The sequence below is a fragment of the Rhizoctonia solani genome, chromosome 1 (assembly GCF_016906535.1).
Source record: "Rhizoctonia solani chromosome 1, complete sequence".
In the NCBI taxonomy this organism is placed as follows: domain Eukaryota; kingdom Fungi; phylum Basidiomycota; class Agaricomycetes; order Cantharellales; family Ceratobasidiaceae; genus Rhizoctonia; species Rhizoctonia solani.
The window spans coordinates 1,875,378-1,897,078 of NC_057370.1; the positions used below are offsets into that span (position 1 = coordinate 1,875,378).

Sequence of the window (21,701 nt, forward strand, 5' to 3'; positions counted from 1 at the left end):
AGAATCGCCTTACGGGTGTTCACAGGTAAAAGAACGAAAACAGCGCACAAGCGCTCCCGGAATATAGTTATTGAACAGCTCCAGTGTATGACTGGTCTTCGCAAGTTCACTATGGGCCTGTTTTGATCCGCAAATCAGAGTGGTGGTATGTGATAGGTATTGATAAAATGACACAGTATGGCCTATCAGCGAACGATTTTATCGGACGGGATCATTCTTACATCTTCAAATTGCCCGTATTATAATCGAGCTTAGAGTTCACAATGCGAGGACGAGAGGTATGAGTGGATGGGAACCGAACATCGAATCGTTCGCCGATCTGTGTTGCATGGTAACTAGGGGCTACTGTGACTCGGTCATCTCAGGCTTGAATGACTTAGACAAGCTCACTTGGCTCCTCATGGCAGTGAACCGATGTAGGCGGAAGCAATACTGGTCTGCGATGATGTCCTGGAGTCTGGTAATGCATGTGTTTGACAATGAATTGGAAGGGCGAGCTTGCACTGGATCACAATCTGTCAAACCGGAGTTTCTTACCACGCTTCCCATGTAGTGTCTAGAGCTCATTCACTGCATGGTTTCTGATGCACCTGGTTCGTATTTGCCTCGCTATTTGCACTTGAAGTGTCAGGTCGGCGAATGAACGCTTCCGGTTACGCAAACTTAAGGTATCGGCGCAATTTCCTTACTAAAACATGCCAGGCTCTTGAAGAACCGCTATCTGGGAGACTGACATATGGTATCTCACAAAGGACTCAATGAACGCATATAGCCGCACTCTCCATCTGCCCTGAAACATGAAGCGCAGAATACGCACGCATTGACTCGCCGAAACATATGCGCTCGAATGATGCGCACTTAATTAATCTATCACAGCGTAGTTGTTGCCCTGAGTGATACTCAATACCTAGGCCCTTGCCCTTTCCTACATAGTCGCCCAAACAACACCGAAACTTCAACGCTCAGATCTTCACACCTCCAAACCTCCGGGGCACCAACGGAGCTTGCGCACAAATCATCGATGTTTCTGGACTCGGAACCTGTTACCGCTATACACTTAGGGTGCCAAATAGAGTTTGTAGGGCCGGACGAACGGTCTCACCGGTCTTCCGCAGTCCCAAATCCGTCTTCGCTATGCTAACGTAAATCGAATTTGGTTAAAGAGTTACACACCGCAACGCCTTTGAACTTAGCACATATACTATATATTTCCTTTTATGGAAGATTGATGATGGGCATCGCTCGAACCGTGTGTTTCAACCTTCGGAGCGGACATACAAGGTTTATGCCATATTAATTTTAACAAGATTCTTGTCCATTGGACCTACCGCAGCAATGCCAAAACCAGATCACCGAACATCAAACGTTGGAAGCAAGGTTATCAGTTCAGATTGTCGCCCGTACTGTATCACATACGAGTACCAGCGTGCGGGGCTGCCTTGGCGTATATTGCGCAAGTCAGATATGATTCGACGGTGCAAACGCGAGATCCGGGTGCTCTCACCCTCCGATACGACCGGCGACCGAAGGGGAACTGAATCCGACTAAGACTATCTATCCACTTTATGCTTCGATTCGGCGATCGTCTGTTGGTGGATCACTCGAGCGCCCACATGTGAAGGCCATAAAATTGGCGTTAAGCGCACATGGATTGATCAGGTAATACATATCTAAAAAAACACATGGCAAGCAGGATAACATAGTTATAGAGTACACCTCTGCCATACAAAAACTGAAAATAGATAGCGGGGGGACATAATTGTCGAATAATTTAGGCCACAAATATTCCGTCGAGAGCAAATACGCAAAAAGTCAATTCAAAACAACATCAACCAATTCATTGACGCCCCAGTCTCATCATATCTTGTCTTGCACGTCGAGCTCGGGTAAGCATCCTGCCTTGGCAGAATGGCTAAGTCAATCAGTGCCCAATTCAATCGAAGGACCGAAGCATAACTCACTGGGTCCAGAAACGTAATGAACGGCATGGCCATCTTGTTGGCCGTAATAATCGGAGGTAGCTATTCCCTGACTCATCAAAGAGCCGTAACCCGGTTGGGTCGTCGAGAATAACCCAGAGTAAAAGTACGGGTCCGCAACTGGCTGGGTGTATGACCAAATTGGGTCAGCAGGGGCCTCGTATACAGAGTGTGCTGGAAGGGCTATATTCACATGTCAACAATGACTCAATACTTGCGTCTATCGTGTGCTTAACTGTATGGAGTTTGGGGGCTGGGTGTGGGAGCCGGATAAGGAGACGAGAAATTATTGCTGGGCGGCTGGTACCCTCGGGGGGTAAAGGAGCTTGAAGCCCCCATAATTTCGGTCGAGGGGTTAGAGAAAGCAGCCTTGGGAGATGAGCTAGGAGCTGGTGGCGCTGGAAGCCACCGTTTGACTAAAGGAATATGTATATTAAAACTCTGATGCTGGGAATACGGGAATCCTTACTTACGTGTCGCGTTGTCGGGATCGAAGCACACAGGGTTGAAACGGTTGGGATCTCTTGCTAATGCCTGCTCGACCTCGGCAGTGGGCTTCAAGACTAGGTAAGGGACCGGGTCGTCATAGGCCTTGGCCGGTGGATATTCAGAGAGAAAACATTTGATCGCCTGGGTGTACTCCTTGGCATTCTCCCCCTACATATGCGCCACGCGGGTTAGTTAGCTCATTTTCAGTCTATTTTACGCTGCACAAGAGTTACCTTGAGCCAGTCTGGTCTGTCAGACGCGTAGCCTAGGCACTGGACGTGAAGACGTTCGCATTTGGTACATGATGGGCGGGTACAGTCGCACTTCTAATGACGACGCTCAGTCGACGCCGAGAGTCGTGGCACGCAGCACATACCTTTTTTCGAATCCGGCAGGTCAAGCACCCTCGCCGCGTGCGTGCATGACGTTTGGTCGTGTTTTGTGCGGACATTGGTTCTCGTGGGGGGTAAGGGGGGGAAAGACTGGTAGAAATATCGTGGGTGAAGATGAGAAATGCTTTTGAGGATGACTGTGGCCCGAGGAAGCTCTGCAGGGCAGTGGACCCAATACTATGGGGTCCGATTCGGATCCGGTTTATTTATTACTCACCAAGGGGAGCTTGCCCGAATCTTGTAAGTTGTGTACAAATATTTCAGCGAATGATAGTCGAGCTAGTTCTCCCATCATAAGTAAGCTACACTCCGTCCTGAGGCAGTCCAGACAAAGCATCCCGCTGATGCAATCATAAGTTAATTGGATTGATCAAGAAGTCGACGCACACTGCCTCACATCGGTGGGTTGATCCCGACCTTCAAAGCTTACCCAAACGTCATGGGCTATCTTATATCCAGACTGATTATTAAAATACAATGCAGTGCTACAGAAGCACTGTTTTAGTGTTGAATTATTATCGGTGAGTGGCTATTCCAGTCATTCGACGATTGGCACGCTCTTGTGAGGTACTGCGGAGATCGGCGAGGTGGCATAAGTTACTCTTGAGTGTGGTGCACTACATACCACTGTGGCAATGGGGGGTCGGTCAGGTGCAGATCGCCGACACATAGGAGGCGATCGGAGCACAGCGACACAGCCCGTAGATCACATCCAAAACCTCAAAGTGGCGGTGCTTCATATATAACCCCGTGGGAATCGCAAGAAAAAAAAGCTTTTAAAGTGTTAAAGATGCTTTGTTTGAGAAAGTAACTTTCATTGAATTAGAAAAATCTCAGGATTGTGGACTACCGCGAGGTGATTAATACTGAGAATTGTTTTCAACCCAGGACCATTGTCCTGTGAGCCTCGTAGGCATTTCAAGCGTAAGTTTGATAGCTTATTGAGAATATTGAACATTCCAAAGCCGATTTAACAAAGGGCTGCGTATAGAGGCAACACGTTGCAAGATCAGGTCCAGAACATGGCTATCCAAGCACAGCATATAAAAAGATATTAGAGTGTTATGAAAGGGGAGTGAGTGGATTATGCGGTGGGCGAGGCATAACAACAATAGGCATACCAAAATTGCCCAAGTGAGCCTAACTCGTATCCTATTCCACCATCGCTCTGGCGAGCCTTGGCTAGTTCAAGTAAATCTCCTCATTCAATCGAGCTGGCTCCATGCTTGCTTGGCCATTTGATTTCTTTTCTTTGCTTCTTCTCGGTTTTTTGATATCCTTGCGACACGCTGTAACAGTTCTCGTAAATCAAACATAACAACATAGTGGATTGATGTACCATACCTCTTGGCGCAAACACGCATCCAGTTGCTCCTTTGCTCTATTACAACCACCCATATATTTATTGATGAATCCTTGTACAAGGAGCTTATTAGAGATCTTGGCTCGTATGCACAGGTATTCTGTTGTAACTTACCGCTTGCATGGCATGCTTCAAGTGCTTCGATCAACTGACCACATGCTAAGTGTTACTCCGGTGTTAGGCGAACATGGCGGGGTCTGATCGATGCTACTCGCCGCTTTGACGTTCCGGAGTTGCCAAATGTACATGCATAGTAAATAGGAAGGACAAGTGTGGGTCGATCAAGCACTATACCCGATACGAAAAGGAAGCAAATATCAGTAGACTTTCACAAATCAAGTTTGTTCCGGCAAAGCGAGAGCAAACGACTGAATACGATAGGACACTCTGGAGAAAGAGACGTTGAACCCCGATCCAATGGCCGTTTGGATGATGAGGCTGCGCATCACGTGACGGTTAATTCAATTATTATTTCGCTTTTCTATTCTCAACCATGACGAGTTCAGCACCATCATTTGGCCAAGAGGAGTATATTTCCTTAATTGAAGGCGGTGCGGGTGAATACTCTAAAGATGATGCCGAGGAGCCAGCAGTCGAGGACCAGTATGACCACCGAGGTGTGGATCGGCAAAGAACGTTTGAACAACTTCGCCGTCAGGGGGGTTACTTGAATTTCAAGCAGAATCAACACGCAGCGAATAGGATACGGCCTTGGACAGTTCTGGTTGACTGGGAAGGATGTCGAAATCCAAGTGAAATGTGAGTTTCCCACCTAACCACATGGCAATGATTTACAAATGAACCAGGTTACATCAGGAAATACTAGCATACGTCGACTATATTTCTCCTACCGAACGGGAGCGCCGTACCAGAGCGATGGTCGTCACCATGATATCAAGGACCATAGAGTCTAGATGGCCTGATGCCGTCATTCAACCGTTTGGCAGTTTTGAAACTGGGCTGTACCTGCCTCTGGGGTGAGTGTGAAGCGACCTGCATCCACGCTTTCATTAACGATCAGAATGGCAGTGATATAGATCTTGTGATATCATCGGATAGTATTGCGCGTGTTGCCCCTGCGAGCGCATTGAATTGGATTGCTCGTGCTTTGAAAGATAGGGGGCTGGCATACAACGTCCAAATTATAGCCAAGGCAAAGGTTCCGATAGTAAAGTTTGTGACTACTTGGGGTACGTGGCGCAGAATGCGTAACATGGTACGACGTCCTGATACGTAGCTTCAGGTGGCTTCAAGGTCGATATCTCGTTGAATCAAGCCAATGGTGTATCGGCCGGGAAGATTATCAACAATTTCCTCAAGCAACTACCCGCTCTACGGCCACTTGTCTTCATATTCAAGGCATTCTTGAGTCAAAGGGAGATGAATGAAGTCTACAACGGTGGATTGGGTAGCTACAGCATTGTCTGTATGGTACTATCTTTCTTACAGGTTAGCCTACTTGAATCTCATTCGCGCCAGTCAGTTGAAGAAAACTTGCCTCAGCTTCATCCTAAGATTCGGAACGCCGAGATTGACCCCAGCAAAAACTTGGGTATCCTTCTACTGGAATTGTTTCAGTATTATGGTGATTATTTCCACTATGAGCGTGCCGGAATATCGCTACGTGGCGGTGGACAACTATTCAATAAGAAAGCTCGAGGATGGGGCCTGCCTCAACAACCTAGACAAAATGCATCAATACTGAGTATCGAAGATCCTCAAGACCCTTGTGAGTTGTTATTTTTGTTGTTACACTTTGACTGATCAAATAATTCTTAGCGAACGATGTCTCAAAGGGGTCTTACAATATGGGGAGGATTCGAATGACACTTTCGGGTGGATATAGCGCCCTGTCTACGGTTATGTTTGAGCGGAACGATCAATTGATTGCTAAACGACAGGACCGATACACAAAACTACGAAAGCTGGATCCGGTAGCAGATGCGGATTCCATGTCTATACTAGGGAGTATCTTGAATGTCTCCCAGGAAGTATGTGTTTGTGCCAATTTCCAGTTTTCATACTCTAAATTTGTTTATTAGACAATCAACCATCGCCGGATGGTAGCTGAATTATACGACAGCGAGGACCTTCATCGAGCAGTCGGCGAAGAATTCGTGTCAATAACAGACGACTATACACCAGCTGCCCGATCTACATCACCCACCACGTCTTCACTACCTTCAAAGTCAGGAAGTGGCAAAGAACGACGGTCTGACCGGAATGGGCATCGGGCGTCAAAGCGGAGACGTAGCAGGTCTCCTATATCGCATGAATACGTTGCTAACGACAGCGATAATTCGGCTTGGAATGCTGCTGACGAAGGTGCGCGCCGGAGGATGAGTGATAGTGAAGAAGAGAACGGGCGGTATGGCGTGGAATCTGCCAATAAACGGCGGAAGAAAGAACCACCTGCCGGGGAGTTCATATGGGTGTCTGACGAGAGTGATGAAGAACCAACAAAGGATAAAGGGCTCTCCATCGCTGGCGCGAGCAAGCGTGCAGAGATCAAGAGTGGAGAATCAGCAGAGCGTACGAACCGGCGGCGAGAGTACTGGAAATCCAAGGGATCTGCCGCCGGTAATGATGAAGAGGATTGAGTGGGCATGTACTTATTCGTTTTCGCCGAGTCTCGGCTTCATTGTCCCGTTTACTTAGCTATCTGTAATTTGTATTTTTGCCGTTGTTCATCAGGGAGGTTGGATTTACGGTGCCAAGTTGCAATATTGGATTTGTCAGTGGTCGTTGAGGGTCAAAACATATTACGTCAGCAAGTATATAGATCCCAATGTGGAGTGACGATTTGGTTTTGCCTCTAATCGTTTCCCCTACCGACGGTCTCAGGTGATTCGACTTTTGCACTGCTGACGTCGTATGCTGTACCAGTCATGTTAGTCCCGTTTTGTTCATCGAGTGCGGATCGCTGACGTTAGGAGCTATAGGACATCGCGTAAAGATCTGACCGTTAGTGAAAGGATAGCTGCATTGCAGCGAGGATCTTCCCCTCAGCCCCAGAGTGGGCGGCCTGTATCTCCGCCAGGCACGCCCCCAAAGCTGCCAGCAAGCCACAGCCTGAAAGACAAAATCGCACATTTTGATTCGATGGGGACTGCCCCAAGGCCCAGCGGCTCATTCGGCCTCGGCGCCCCCGCCGAACACAAGACCACAAGTCGTGAGCTCTACGGAAACCGTATAACCGGCGTACCCAACAAGAGCCCGCAGAGTGTCAGTGGCAGTGGCTTATCACATCTCTCAAATTCCTCGACATCATCTTTCGACCATGACGCGATTGCACGCGACTCGTCCGATACCAACCTCGACGCGTCTCCAACCACTGATGATGGCCCGGAGTCTGAACCCAGGAGCACTGTTCCGGAGATTCGTCGCACCGACTCTTTGACCGAACACTGGGTTGATGCTCAAAAGTCAAAGACCGGCATTGCTATTGATATCGCAACTCCTGCGACCCCTGGCATTTCTGAACCTCCTTCCCCGATTCCTGATTCTGAAGGCTCCTCGGTCCAAGTCGGTGGTCCTACGACACCTCTCACGAGTACCGCTGTCAGACATCTTGTTGCGTCCTCTCATGTCCCATCGCGTCTGGGAGCCGAAACTCCTGTGTCTATGGTAGTTGAAACCGGGAGCCTCGCTGATGGTGAACAACCAACGCTCGTCCCTGAAGAACCCGGCACAATCCCTCCATCCCCTGTTGTTACTGGGATGCAACTATTGGGCATTTCAGACAATGGTGAGACGACCCCGACCCGCGAGGACGGTGAAGTAGATACCAATATCAACGCTGTTTCCTCCCTTGGACCTCCTACTACCCACCGCCCAGAAGAAGGCTCTAATACACCCCTTGCTCGTTCGGTACAAGTTGAAGGAGCGATCGAGGCTGTTGATCTCGGTGAAGCCCGTCAAACAAGCTCGGGCCATGGACTGGGTATATCAACCGGGCAGGGCGAGCTTACAGCCAGGAATGTTCTTCAGCTTGAGGCCGAGTCGCCTAAACTCTCGCCCGGAATCGTAGCTCCATCAGGCCCTAGTTCGGTTGTCGTGGAAGATGGCAGTGTGAGCCACAGTGTGCTGCCATCTCCGAATCCAGAACTGCATCCAGGTGCACGTACTCCGGAACCACCTTCGGCGCTCACGCCCAAACAAGGATTGAGCGAACTCCCCGGTCCGCCACCGGGCACCCTCCCATTATCTGCTGCCTCCTTGCGGCTCCTTGGAATTGAAGATGGAAAGAAGAGTGGCCGAGATGGCACCGAAACGCCCATGTCTATTTTGGTGGAGACAGGAAGTAATGACGGCAAACCTCGCGATCTGGAAGGGGTTGAACCGCCTACCGCTACCCAGCGCCTCAGAGTTTGGCGACTTCTTACTTTGAGGAGCTCACTCCGAATTTAGTAACGCAGTCTGCTGCGTCCTCTGTCAGTACTGCTAATTCAGAGCTTGATAATCGTACGTAAACTTAAACCTGTAAACACATGTAGTGAATGAAGTTATTGAATCGTCAAGCAGCAGGTTTTAGTGAGCGCGGGCCTCCAGTACCTTCGAAAAATGTGCCTACTGTTGACACCAACATTAAGGTCCTTCCAGATCCCATGAAAACCCCTACGAATACTACAGTTGGGCTAGCACCAATGACGCCTCGTACACGTGCATCGACAACTATTCATAAATCCCGTTCTCGCCCTGACCTCTCGACTGCGGGTGCCACCTCAGAGCCTACGACTGCTAACCCGGCACCCGGAGAAACGTTGGCTGTCCCAAACACCGGGCTTCAACGCAGAGCTACGACCGGTTCATCCAACAACAACAAGCAGACGCCTCGCCGACGCACATCTCGTGTCCCACAAATGCAGCTTTTGCCTAACGGTCAATGGGGCGTCGTAGATGATGATAGCGACGAGGAAGATACTGGTGGTTGGGCAAAGGTAACCGTGACCCGGTCTCGGTGGTCTTGATTTATAAGTTCTGAGTAACTATGTTGATATTTCGCTTTGATTTTTCTTTCCTGTATGGTTCATCTATCATTGCTTTATCTTTTCGTACAATCACCGCATCTACATTATCTGGGCACTAATCTTCATAATACATCTATACATGCATATTTTGGGTACATAGACAACACGCTTATAAGCGCCAAGCATCGGCTCCTCCCGCTAATCGCCGAAATTAGACGCCAGTAACTTTTATTCGCAAGTCAATTCTTCCCAGACGGTCTCACCTCACCTCTACCAAATTATCGGCCCCTAACCCCTCTATCTTGAAACAAATATGAACACTCTTGTCCGATCATATGCTCGTAGCGTATCCCGACAGGCACACGCTCGGAATGCTATCTGGGTGGCTCGACGATCGATGAGCGAGCAGGCACAGTCAAATGGGTCTCCCACAGATGCCATACTCAAGGAGGGAGCGTCAGACGTAGATGAACTGGCCACAAAGCTCAAGGCGAAAGAAGAGGAGGTCAAAGAGTTGACTGTATGTGCCATTCCAATGTTACAATGCTCTTGCTCACTGGTTGCATTGCCTTTGAATTTGTCAAGAACCGATTACGATATGCGCAAGCAGACTACCTCAATCTTCAGCGGAACTCTCAACGCGAGAAGGAGCAGACGAGAGACTATGCTATCACGAAGCTAGCTACTGACCTTGTCGGGACGGTTGACGTGCTCGCTCTTGCACTCAAATCCGTGCCCGAGGACGCACGTGATGAAAATCAATTGTACGAGGGCGTCGAAATGACCCGACGATCTCTTCTCCAATCGCTTGCCAAGTACGGAGTAGAGCAATACGACCCTATAGGCGAGAAATTCGATCCCAATCTCCATGAAGCGTTGTATATGGCACCAATTCCGGGCAAGGAACCCGGAACTGTGATCGAGACGCAAAAGCTGGGCTACAAGATAAAGGACCGCGTTCTTCGTGCTGCTCAGGTCGGTGTGGCCCAGGAGAGATCATAGACTAGGGGATGTTGTATCATCGTGTGTCTCAAAATTATTGATCGCTGCCACTGATGTACAGGGAGATCATGTGTTATTATTCATCTAATTGCTGTACTTATTTGACATTGCAATGCATAACCTCCATTCGCTGTAGATTGTCCCATGGCAAAGTGCTTCTATCGAATCTCTATGCCAAGTTGACTTGTCGCTCGTTTTTGGATGGTCTCATGAAGCGAATTCACTTCTTCATTTGTAAGGGAACTGCGTGGACGAGTTGGAGAGATCAAGAACCAGTAAGTAATGGGATACATACCGTTCCATCGATCTATAATTTAGTCGATAACACAAACTTGTCTTCCCAGTTTTAGGGTGGGTAAAAGTATCGGTCTATGAAATTACATTTGTATGCACTTCCCACGGACATGCATATATAAGAAAACTCACCAGCAGTATATCTTCCACCAAATCTGATGCAACCTCTCGAATAACGTCACACAAGTCGTTTTCATGGAATCCTTCGGGCTTCCAAAAACTGAGGTCTTTGTAGCAAATAGGGTATTTAGAGAATGGCTGAAACGTTGATATCTCCCCCTGCGTGAATTGGCTTCCAAACCGCGGGTCTTTAGACCAGAAAAGGCGAATGTCTGGGATAGAATATAAAACCATAGCAATTCGCTCAAGGCCAAGCCCGAATGCCCATGCTATGCTATTTTGTACGCCTGCTTACTGTTCAGTATAATAATTTATTTACATGAAAAATCACCTACCTCCTCTAACCAATGTTGGCTCCTTAACTACACCACATCCTAGAATCTCCAGCCACTTTCCTTGAAACCAGACTTCAACTTCATAACTGGGAGTCGTCCAAGGGAACTCGGCCTCGATCCATCGTACCTTGAGTGGTTCTCCTCGTGTTCTTCCACCGAATAGTTTGAGGATCATAGAATTGAGTGAATGTTTGAGGTTAGCGGCAACAAGAGCCGCATGCGCCTCATTATGCTCCGGTTGGTATGGATTCTGAGGGCCCACACGAGTGTCGTCTTCGATAATAATATCAGCTGCCTTGAGCTCCTTTGCCCATTCGGCATTCTCAGCAGCGAGCTCGGCCATATCTTTATCCGTGACTCCCCAAACTCGGGCTCCTTCCATCTGGTGAAAGACAGGATAGTGACTTCGATCGATTTCATCACGACGATATACGTCGGCCGTTAAGAGCCACTTGCGTTCTCCGGCATTGAAGACGTCAACCTCATGAGCCGAAGTGTGTGTACGGAGAACTGTTTTTTCGTTGAGGTAGTACGTATCCGTCTTATTCCTACCGGGATGGTCGGGCCCGAATCCAAGGTCATCAAAATTTTGTTTCGTGGTGACTATAGGCGAGAGTGAATTGAGGTAAGCGAATCCGGTGAAGTGAGATTCAATGAGCGCTCGGAGTGTGCTAATAGGATGACCTTGCTGCAGATGAAGTCGTCTGGGTACTTTTGAAAGAATTGTATTTGGAGTGTTTGACCATTGATCCTTGGGGAATTTTTGGCCTTCTATCTCATATTCTCCTAATGTTTCTGTTATTCAAAGCGATACAGACCTATTTACGGAATGAATTTACTTGCCTTGAATAGATGAATACTGTCGTTTTGCAGCGCCATAGTTGCTTAATCTCGAGCACACTGGTATATTTTGGTTTATTATAGTCGCTGGAAGCTGTCGGCGAATCTGAAAGATTCCGAGTTGTCGACACCGTTGCACAGCAAGCATTTTGGCTTTGGGATGAAGATCAACGCCTAAGCGCGAGGCGCTAGCGATACTGTTATTTGGTCGTGGGCCTCATGGTGGCTCGATCAAACACGTGAGGTGTATCAAAAAAAAAAAAGATCAAACACGTGATGTTCCACCGTGATTTCAAACACGGAATTTATATCAAACAGGCTATTCATTCCTCGAACAAACAAGTACATTTGGGTATTACTCCGACAGCCAACCTCCGTTTTTCCTGGCAGGTATCTCCAATGCGATCGGAGCGATACGATGCACTTAGGGACTCAAATAGTTATTGGAAGTAATCCTGTAGGAAGCTTGACTGTCGATACCGATTGCTGAAACACAACATTAGAGTAATGTCCATATCCAGAGAAATAAAGAGTGCTCACTGGTGTATCCACTGAATTTGGTGTATCAGGTACGGAAAACGCACGCATACAAAGTTAGTCCGGGCGATCCGGCGATATTGCGGTGCATTAAACTTACAGTATACCAGCAGAAATCGTGCTTCCCAATAATTCAGTTCTAAAAAAACGTGGTGAAGTGACTAAATAGCATCTTTTGGGTATAGGAGACGGGCGGGATTACTCACGCAACCACGCCATTGAAGCCCCGAGAGTTCTGCTGTGCGTAAATCCCGTCTTGAGTATTTAGGGTTCGGCGTTGATTGGTCGAAGTGTACGGAGAAAGGGCGAGAACTCGATCATTGAGCGACTCCTGGAAGAAAAGCTGCATCATGGGTTGAAACAACAAGTAAACATGATTAGTATGCATACGAGCCGATGCTAAACTCATACCTGGCCCTAACAAAGTAAAATAGACTAAGAAAATTGACTATATATACACGAAACGAACTACTTACGATATGACGTAGAGATCCAGACTTCGAGACAATAGTTCTGAGTGTATTCGGTGGGGTCAATCAAGGCACTTGAGACCCACTGTTTGTGTGACTGGACTCACCCGTTCGTGGACTTTGTCCAGCCGGTGTGAATCATGGTGTGAATATGAATAGTACGACCAGTATCTTATTCAATCAGATGGATGAGCTCTAAATATAGGATAGGCGGCTGAACTCATACTCACAGAATCCAGGATAAATTGTAGTCAACTGTGAGGTACTCGTAAGACACTCTTACCGAATACTTGGAATACCAGACACTTGCTAGAGCCTCGGACTTACCTCAACAACCCCATTAGCATTGGTTTCGCTACCTCCGCGGAGCCAAGTAAATTTGTCCGAAAGGCGGCTGGATGTGGTAAAGCCACCATAAGCGCCAGTTGCCTAGGACAAACGGTTAACCTAAATTCACCAAGATCATCATACATCGAGTTGCCATCCTTACGTTACAAGCCCAAAGCTCAACCAAGGCCGCCGGGAGTGGGGTACAAGTGCGAGTGTCCTTTTTTTTTAAAAAAAAAGATTTAGCCACACAATCAATTACAATGGATTGAAATCTCGGAATATGTTTCGTACCATCACACCAATGTCTAGCACGAGCTTGACTCCTGATTGTGTCTCACGAAGATCGGTGCGGTAATACTCTATTTCAAAGAGAGATGTGAGCTTATGTTACGATAACTTAGCCTCTACCCACCATTATTGATATAGTATGGCCCTGTATGCGTGTATAAATGGTAAGTGGTCTTATTCACGAATCAGTACCATGGTTTACATACCCTCCGTGACCTCAGGGGCAGTAACACATGTGGTCTTAAGTCCAGGTGGTATCAGTGTAGTTCCAAAAACATTGCCCCTTACTTACGTTTTGGATAGTAGAGTATTTTGGAGCGACAGCGGTATCCGTACCCGTAGCACGCTTCATCATTGTGTTGCGCTTGGCACGGCGCTCAGCCTCGAAGGCTGCGATCTGTGGGGCACAGTTACGGACAAGCTCAGCGCGGTGGTCAGCAGCGAGCTATGAAAAAGTCAGCCTGTTGGATCGATAAAATCATTGCGCATGTACCTCCCGAGCAGCCAGTTCCGAGGGGGTAAGCATGTCGGAACCATCGTGGTCGTCACCGGGGTGTGCTAGTTGTTAAAATGAGTTTAACTGACCTCAAACGATTACTAAAACCTACCAAGAGCCAATAAGCCCAGAGATACAAACGTGATAATGGTAGAGAGTGGGAATCTCATCGCAGTGGTGCTTTCGATTGAAACAAAGTGTTATGGGTTTGTTCGTACTCAACCTACGGACCTTTATACGTCGACGAACATCCTTCGCTTTCGTGGGCTTGTTCATGAACACATATATCTTGCTGCGGAAGTGACTTCTCGATAGCATTGAATCACTCTGGAAGAACTACAGGAATATTAGAACGAGGTCAGCAGCTTCAGTTCATGCGGAGAACGATTGCTAGAAGGTTCGTCGCGTGCACTGATTTCTACGTCCAATAGGAGAAAGAGGGTTGCTAACAACCAATGAAGAGAAAGGCATATCACGGATAATTTCTGGTTGACAAGCATCCTAAGGGTACCATATCACCCGCGGACCTGATAGTAGATTAAATCAAGACCTTCGACACGCGTGCGGACACCGAATCAGTCCGACCTGGTGAAACTTAGGATGTTGAGTCCCGCTCTAACTCCTGGTGGGGGGGGGGGTGCCTCTTGAAATGATATAAGGCTATACAAGTACTAATAATCCATATGTCCTGGCGCTTTGTTACCATTTGAGCAGTGCCACCAACCAAATATTGCCCACCCACAAAAAATATAATGAAGTCCAAAAAAGGTGCTAGCTAGAATAGAAAAGAAGTCTAATTAAATCACGCGCGATACAGCCAGGACGGTTCCGAGAACAACCCAACCTGGTTGCTATTCCAAACTTCTACTCTTGGCAGCTGCGGAGGGCTAGCTGGCACTGTGTAGTCGAAGGGGCAGAAGGTCTAGAACTAAAAGAGCACATGGTCCTTGGAGCGGTAAGGAGGCCGCTGAATCGGACTACATTAAATATGTATAAAAGCCACTGAAATCCTTCTGGTGTTCATTTTCTCGTTGGAGCAAATACTGTGTTTTTGTTGTGCCCATCCTCATGATGAAATAGACACTGTCCTGCTTCAAGACAAACAAGCCATAGCAAAATTTTTCGACACCTCTTATGTCCAAGTACAGTTATCAATGCAATTCGACGTTTTGAGACTCCTATACGGTGGTCGTACGGCATCTGCGGACAGAGTACTTAAGTCACAGGGCCTTAAGCTGGAAATCCATCGAGTTGTGTCATTACATGTATAGCCCACACATGAATCTGATTTACCACTTCCAAATATTCACCTCCATCCACAACCAAGTATGCATATAGCTCAGCGAGTATCGGGAAATACCTCCCTCCCTGATCAATAGGCTTCAATAGTTTTGCTAGGTGCCGAGAGCTTATTAGCATCAATCAAAGTGCCACTAGGATCCTGTTGAGGACCATCGATCCCCATACTATCACACTCCGATATATAAGTGCAACTTTTTCCGACTTTCATGTAGGGGGTACAACTGCACCCTCTAGAACTCGGTAATTTCCCAAATTTCTGAACCTATTGAAGCTAAGATTCATTTTAATATGACTTTTCTATTCTCTTGTTTGGGGATAGAGTGTTTGCGCTGGCACGTTTGGAGCCCACATTCACGTCACTATTCTATCGACAATTAGCGTTTGAATCTATGAAAGGGAAGGGAATCTTTCTATTGAGCTGTACCCGGTAGGCCATTTGTTTGGCTTTGGATGTTGACTGGCGTCTGCCTGGTAAGTCTGTCTGACTGCAGTGATCAAGTTTATTGGGCATGAGTTCCTTGGCCCAGTAGTACTCGTAGCGTATGATAAGAATTCTTTTAAAAATTTCTTGCTTTCTTCTAGTCCAGCAAAACTGAGGTACATGGTAAGGGCATGGTGCCAGTGACCTGAAGTAATGCGATCCAAACACTGATAACTTGAATTCTACCCTAGGTAAGGGAATTCCAGCGTTCCACTCGAAAATTAGAAAGTGGGCTTGAAAGGATATATATATACACAAGGACTTAACAACTTCTTGAAAAGGGTCCTTTCAATCATTGGGCAAAAGGTTCCCTATGTTGTCACTCGGTAATATGGTAGTACTAGGGGCCTTAGAGATAACTCTTGCTTGTGGCGAGTTTTTTCACGAGCTATCAGGAAATATACGTGCATAATTCTCATGTTTAATACGGTCCAGACCATCTGATACAAGCTTGACAAGGCTGCTCGTTTTAGGAGTGCTGTTCTACCAGATGGCGTATTTACGTACCTAGTGCCGGCGCATATATCCCAAGATTTACTCGGCAAATCCGAGGTCATTGCTTAAAGCGAAGAGTTTAGGGTTGTATTGAACGATAAATATGCGAACCTTATCCACAATTCTGGCGCGTTTGGCCTACCACGGATTATGGTGCAAAAGCCTAGAGAGTAACACTTGAGGTATTTCCAGGTTACGTCTGAGCCCTATGCAGCAGAAATCTAAAGCGGTAACTCGCGCCTTTGAATTATGGGGAGTAATCACATATCGTCAATCGGCCATTCGTAAATTTCCTCAATGTCTACAATTATGGTTACTTCTGATCTTTGGTAGTTTGGGACGGGTATGACTTTAGCAGTAAATACGCTGTAGCGAGAACTGGCAAGCGCATTGGAACCAGTCGCTATTAGGAGGTTTAACACCACTTACGAAATGGGTAGTTCTACATTACTGGATAAATATAAGTACAGTACAAATAAATGCATTTCGGTTCGTGCGATTCATTCCAGTTCATCATCTATTTACGCTTGGGATACTCTTTCTCTGCATATTTCTCGGCCAAGTATCTGTGATTAGTGAGGTTTACGGTCAGGCTCCGAATATACCATATGTTTGGGCTAGGGGTACTCACCCTTCACCCAGTGCCAACGTCAGCAAACTAGCAGAAATAGCCGAGACTGTCCGCCTGTCCCAGCGAGGTTTGTCCCAGTTCAGGTATGCGGCATAACCCACCCCTCCGAGGATGGTTAAGTTGAGGGCGCCCACGAGTCCGCCAAGCACGCCTGGGCGGAGAACAATCTCACGAGAGTGGCGGTAGAGAGCAGCGCCCTCCTTCTTGGCTCGTTCTTTTTCCTTTTGACCAGAAGGAGTTTTGACGTAGGCATCAGCGAGAGCGCCCTCAGCGCCCAATAAGGCAATGGCTGCAGCAGCTGTAATTCCAAGAGTGCGCTTGTCGCTCCTAAGGTGAGGCTTGGTATAAAGCTCCCGTCCGACGAAAGCAAGGAGTCCGACATTGACTGTCGTTTAAGGTGAGAAACCCATTTGGAGTATCTAGAAGAAGATTACTTACTGACACCCAGGATACCTCCTGCAGTGCTCGGACGAAGAACCCTTTCTTTGAACTGCCCCCATAGATAAAGACCTTCCTCCTCTGCTTCATGAAGAGTATTTCGTGCACGCTCCTTGGCAGCACGCCTCTTCGCTGATCCTGGGCGGTTTCCAGAGCCTTCATCGTCAGAGTCTCCCTGGTGAGCTGGGGTAGTCTCGGATGTCACGGTCTGGTGTAGATGGTTAATATTTGCGTGTCTGATATTGATATTGGACGCACGTGCGGGTTGGACTTGAAGTCCGAAGGGGCAACATTGACGCTCCTCGAAATGTCAGGAAGAGACCCGCCCGAAACATCTTGTTCAGTAGTAAGGAGGTTAGGGTCAGGGCGAGGCTGTTGTGATGGGTCTCCGGCGTTCTGGCGAGCAGCATCGGCGTACGACATGTCAGGCAGATAAAGTTACTTGAGCTCAGGTGGACGAGAGTAGTGTGTTGTAGCAAGCCTGAACAAGGATTAACAGCTTTATAGGCTCACGGCGGATCGTAGATGACGTCGATAATGATGTCACATCACATGATGTGATCATTCTAGGATTAAATGAGAACGGACCAGATTAAATGTATTATAAACGCCAGATTTCGAAATAAGGTGGAATACACACATAAGTTGTTACTCGCGACAATAGTTGCCGGTGTCCCGAGTAATGCCTCCCCTCTATAAGAACCCCGTTGTAATTTACTGACCAAGAATTTATAGCTTTATATGGTATTAATTATGTAATACCAAAGATTTGCACTTCTCTTCGATTTCGTTCACAGCTCAATAGCCTAAGAATCTTAAACCATCACGAGTATGCATATCTTCGGAACCGTGACTCCTTCAAACTAGGCACCAATCGACAAGTCTTGGCTATTATATGGGATAGGGGATATTCCTATTCAGAAATAACTACATGCGGACAAGGCAGACCTGGCAAAGATACTAATACGACCAAGAGAGTTACAAATAAATTTCCTACCGAATGAATACGCCTGCGAATAACATGGTATGTTAAGCCAAGTTGGGGGACCATGAGCCTAAGCCAAAAATTCACATGATTGGATTGAAGTTGCACTTGTCATATCAGACTAATATTTAATCCAGTCTATCATACATAATGATAAGACTGACGTGTCCAAATCTCACGTGTGAATAAACATAGGCTCAACCCGGGATAAGTAAATCATTTATTCTAAATCAGAGACGCGTCGAATGGATGTTCAATCACAAGCAACGTTGCCGGTGATTCACAAAGCCGGTTCAACATGACCACGGCCCGTCAACCCAAATAAACATGAGCGAGCTAGTACCTCATCACACTCTGGGGTAAATAACATATATCACAGACCTGAACTATACAACCACAACAATTTACTCCCTGCATGATGGTCCCCCCTCGTATTTCTGTCAAATTGTGCTACGATATTGTCTCACCCTATTCATATCTAGCCTTTGAATCACTGACTCGGTAAGTAAACAAAAGCCAGGATTCTCAGGATGAGCACTCATAAGCATTTACCAGATATCGTGACTTATGGAACATAGATCTCGATCTTTGTCCTGTGAGTAATAATTGACAATACAGAAGCGGAAATGCTTAGTCGGTTGCCTAGTATTTCCTCGGTGGTGTTATGGTGGCTGCAAATGTGAGCATCCGGTCATCTTTCTCACCAGTTGTCATTCCTAAAATCGCTTTATAATTTCAATAGAATAGACCGCCTATGTCCGTCAAGCTCAAAGGACAATTTTTGGTAAGTTAGAAAGTTTATTCTATGGAATTGTGTGTTCACCTTTACGTAGTCTGATGAAGTAAAGCGCTTGGGAGAAGAAGCTGGACGTGAGTCACTCGCTACTAGCACTCTATCTTTGAAATGACCCCCGGGTTTAGTAAATATTACTGTCGCTTGGATAAACAACCCTCCAAATACAATGGGAGTGGCCCGTTTTCTTCGGGCATACAAGGAGGTATCGTCCCCGACGGAACTAGAAAATGTTACTCGTCGCTTATTCGTAAGTTGGACTGGCTTTATTGCAAATAAAATTGATTGAAGTCGAGCGGATAGATCGAGATGTTCAGCAAGGAAACACCACCGTCTGACCCAGCTTTCTTTAAGAGTCTAATACCTGATCTTATTTCTGAAGACAAATTCAAGGAGGTTCTTGCTCGCTCGGGGTCCCAGGAGATCAAGGACTTGGTCAAAATTGAATCAGCTACTCTCGTCAAAGATTATGGCGCATTTGGCTTTCCCTGGATCATCGTGCGCCGGGAGGATGGTACCACCAGGTCATTCTTTGGTACGTCTTCGAAAGTCCATCGGACCCTGCTACTAAACTATTGAACTAGGAAGCGACAGATTCGCGAACATGGCATGGTGGTATGTTAAAAACAAACATATTTACTATGTAAATGACACATGTATTGCAGGCTTGGGAACGAATATAAGTGGCAAGGCCCACGTCCAGATGTCCCCAAGAGCAAACTATAACCTGATACCAAACGCTGATGTACATATATGCTACAATGGGTATGAATCTGTATAACATCAAAGGCAAAAAGCGCGCAAGCCATAACTCAAGGCACGTAACTCATAACTCATAATATTAAGACCAAGCAAGAACTTCAAGGAAAACGCGAATATTTCTTGGGGTTGGGGCCGAACCTGGGGTCCGGCAACTTAAACCGCATCGCCATTGGGTCTGCACCATTAGTCCCTGGCTCGCATCCCTCTTGCCCTGAGGGCTCAGTTCCCGCAGGGGTTATACCCTCGTCCAAATCAACGGAATGACCATGAAAATATTGGTCGAAATGCTGAATATGGTAAAAATCCGGTGTCTCAGCCTCGGCATTCCGGGGAGTAAAGGGTGTTGGGGAGCGACGAGGAATAGGCGAGCCATAACGTGACGAGGATGTAGAGGAAGCAGGCGACAGATCCGGATCCATCATGACTGAACGGTCCGACCTTGGTCCACGTCGACCCGAAGAAGGAATTTTCAGGCGTCGAAGGAGTCGAGAGTGAGGGGAAGCTCCATTAGGAGAGCCTTCTGATGCATGTCGGACTGAGGCACGTATCGAACGCCGACCCCGGCTTTGAAAATCCTTGGAAGATGTTTCTAATTCAAGCTCTTCAAGAGCAGAATATAAGTCTTGGGAGAGTACCTGCGAGCTATCACGAGGCAGATATGGCAGGCTACCGAGTGCACAATCACAGATTTCGCCCTTTGGAAGAAGGCTACGAGGTGTAGTTGGGGAGGCCATACAGACACAAGCGGGGATTGAGCATTTTTTGCGACGATCAGGTTTGAGGAGCACATTTCTAGTCGAATGCCTCCGAATTGGTGAGGGGCGGCTTGGATAGTCCTACTCGTTTATTGGTTAGTATAATGTCATTCAAGAGTGGGACTGAGGCATACTTCGTTCTTGTAAGACGAACTCGCCTCATAAGCGGACAACAACTGATAGTTTCCTCCAGAGCTTGCCTCCCCAAAGTAGCTCGACCGCGTGGTGAAGTTCATCTGATTTTAGACGAAAGTTCGAAGAAGAACTTGAAATCCAACCGTCAGACAGAATGAAGAGATGAGTGAGTGGTGTTCAAGGTGGATTGCGAGTTGTGATGCTCTTTTTGAAGGCGCAGCGTCATTATCGCCGGTCAAAGAGCACCCCAAGCGTTACGGACGGAGCCGCCGGAGATGATGTCGATCATCGCAACCGCGGTGGGGACACATACAAGGAATCCGCATTTTGAGTATTTTGATTACCATGCGTTAAGCCATAGCTACTCACTGAGCTCGGGACGTGAGATCAAATGCGCTATTAGTGCTGTATATATAGTATAGTACAAACAAAATGCCGGACATATCTAGGTTGCCGGTCTCAACAGGAGAGCATTCCTTGTCGGTAAGAGTAGATTACATATACCACGTGCGGGGTTCCAGCATCCAAACAATCGCGAAAATAGACACATCTGATCCCATCAAACACGTCTGGATGATAAGCGTAATCTAATTCGGTACCGTAGTTGGCCATGGTCAGAGGTCAGTCGGTCTGGATGTATGTATTGTGTTCCTGGCGCGTATGATTGAAATCAAGAAACTAAAAGATAATGAATCGGTAGCGATAGTAATCTTCAGTGGTGCCCCGCTCCGGTATCTAAAGACTGGCGCTCGCTCTCTCAGCAAACAGTACGTCATTAATGATTCTATAACTCGTGTGATGACATAGTTAGTACGCCTAAAATGGCCAAGACCAGGCGAAATGAGTGCATCGTCCGGCCCGACGAATCTAAGCGAGACCTTATCTTATTTTTTCGAGAGTGCAGACTGGCCCAGCTGCGCATCCATGGATTCTCATGCCAGCTATCAAAGCGGTGTCATTTGGAGTGATAAAATCCTTCGTTTGATATTCATATGCGTGTTATTGAATCCCAAAGGGGC

General features: G+C 47.1%; 7 protein-coding genes across 7 annotated transcripts; 2 read left to right on the forward strand and 5 right to left on the reverse strand.

Annotated features, from left to right (window-relative positions):
- Positions 1 to 1,857: 1,857 nt before the first annotated feature.
- RhiXN_04105 (Fungal Zn(2)-Cys(6) binuclear cluster domain) lies at positions 1,858 to 2,919 on the reverse strand (the record flags this gene model as incomplete). The annotated part of the gene is made up of 6 exons (XM_043323922.1): positions 1,858 to 1,895; positions 1,962 to 2,162; positions 2,216 to 2,395; positions 2,453 to 2,636; positions 2,702 to 2,794; positions 2,845 to 2,919. The coding sequence occupies 6 exons, from the start codon at positions 2,917 to 2,919 to the stop codon at positions 1,858 to 1,860; spliced, it is 771 nt and encodes a 256-aa protein (XP_043176341.1).
- Positions 2,920 to 4,716: 1,797 nt separating this feature from the next.
- On the forward strand, positions 4,717 to 10,195 carry RhiXN_04106 (co-chaperone GrpE; the record flags this gene model as incomplete). The annotated part of the gene is made up of 13 exons (XM_043323923.1): positions 4,717 to 4,982; positions 5,030 to 5,200; positions 5,253 to 5,413; positions 5,467 to 5,649; positions 5,707 to 5,952; positions 6,003 to 6,214; positions 6,266 to 6,803; positions 7,068 to 7,113; positions 7,166 to 8,591; positions 8,642 to 8,687; positions 8,748 to 9,163; positions 9,552 to 9,713; positions 9,779 to 10,195. 13 exons carry the CDS (start codon positions 4,717 to 4,719, stop codon positions 10,193 to 10,195), a joined length of 4,290 nt encoding a protein of 1,429 aa, XP_043176342.1.
- A 158-nt stretch (positions 10,196 to 10,353) lies between these two features.
- On the reverse strand, positions 10,354 to 11,823 carry RhiXN_04107 (phenylalanyl-tRNA synthetase; the record flags this gene model as incomplete). The annotated part of the gene is made up of 5 exons (XM_043323924.1): positions 10,354 to 10,438; positions 10,491 to 10,564; positions 10,622 to 10,896; positions 10,945 to 11,730; positions 11,784 to 11,823. The coding sequence occupies 5 exons, from the start codon at positions 11,821 to 11,823 to the stop codon at positions 10,354 to 10,356; spliced, it is 1,260 nt and encodes a 419-aa protein (XP_043176343.1).
- A 594-nt stretch (positions 11,824 to 12,417) lies between these two features.
- On the reverse strand, positions 12,418 to 14,075 carry RhiXN_04108 (intradiol ring-cleavage dioxygenase; the record flags this gene model as incomplete). The annotated part of the gene is made up of 14 exons (XM_043323925.1): positions 12,418 to 12,460; positions 12,528 to 12,664; positions 12,733 to 12,738; positions 12,798 to 12,834; positions 12,899 to 12,962; positions 13,022 to 13,046; positions 13,119 to 13,220; positions 13,282 to 13,338; positions 13,413 to 13,480; positions 13,534 to 13,554; positions 13,616 to 13,649; positions 13,702 to 13,854; positions 13,903 to 13,967; positions 14,018 to 14,075. The coding sequence occupies 14 exons, from the start codon at positions 14,073 to 14,075 to the stop codon at positions 12,418 to 12,420; spliced, it is 870 nt and encodes a 289-aa protein (XP_043176344.1).
- A 2,625-nt stretch (positions 14,076 to 16,700) lies between these two features.
- On the reverse strand, positions 16,701 to 17,675 carry RhiXN_04109 (uncharacterized protein; the record flags this gene model as incomplete). Its single annotated transcript, XM_043323926.1, has 4 exons — positions 16,701 to 16,749; positions 16,815 to 17,199; positions 17,253 to 17,460; positions 17,511 to 17,675. 4 exons carry the CDS (start codon positions 17,673 to 17,675, stop codon positions 16,701 to 16,703), a joined length of 807 nt encoding a protein of 268 aa, XP_043176345.1.
- A 980-nt stretch (positions 17,676 to 18,655) lies between these two features.
- RhiXN_04110 (DSBA-like thioredoxin domain protein) lies at positions 18,656 to 19,756 on the forward strand (the record flags this gene model as incomplete). The annotated part of the gene is made up of 9 exons (XM_043323927.1): positions 18,656 to 18,738; positions 18,793 to 18,832; positions 18,884 to 18,916; positions 18,980 to 19,021; positions 19,071 to 19,107; positions 19,159 to 19,280; positions 19,334 to 19,565; positions 19,615 to 19,645; positions 19,696 to 19,756. 9 exons carry the CDS (start codon positions 18,656 to 18,658, stop codon positions 19,754 to 19,756), a joined length of 681 nt encoding a protein of 226 aa, XP_043176346.1.
- A 134-nt stretch (positions 19,757 to 19,890) lies between these two features.
- On the reverse strand, positions 19,891 to 20,783 carry RhiXN_04111 (uncharacterized protein; the record flags this gene model as incomplete). Its single annotated transcript, XM_043323928.1, has 2 exons — positions 19,891 to 20,628; positions 20,682 to 20,783. The coding sequence occupies 2 exons, from the start codon at positions 20,781 to 20,783 to the stop codon at positions 19,891 to 19,893; spliced, it is 840 nt and encodes a 279-aa protein (XP_043176347.1).
- Between the last annotated feature and the right edge of the window lie 918 nt (positions 20,784 to 21,701).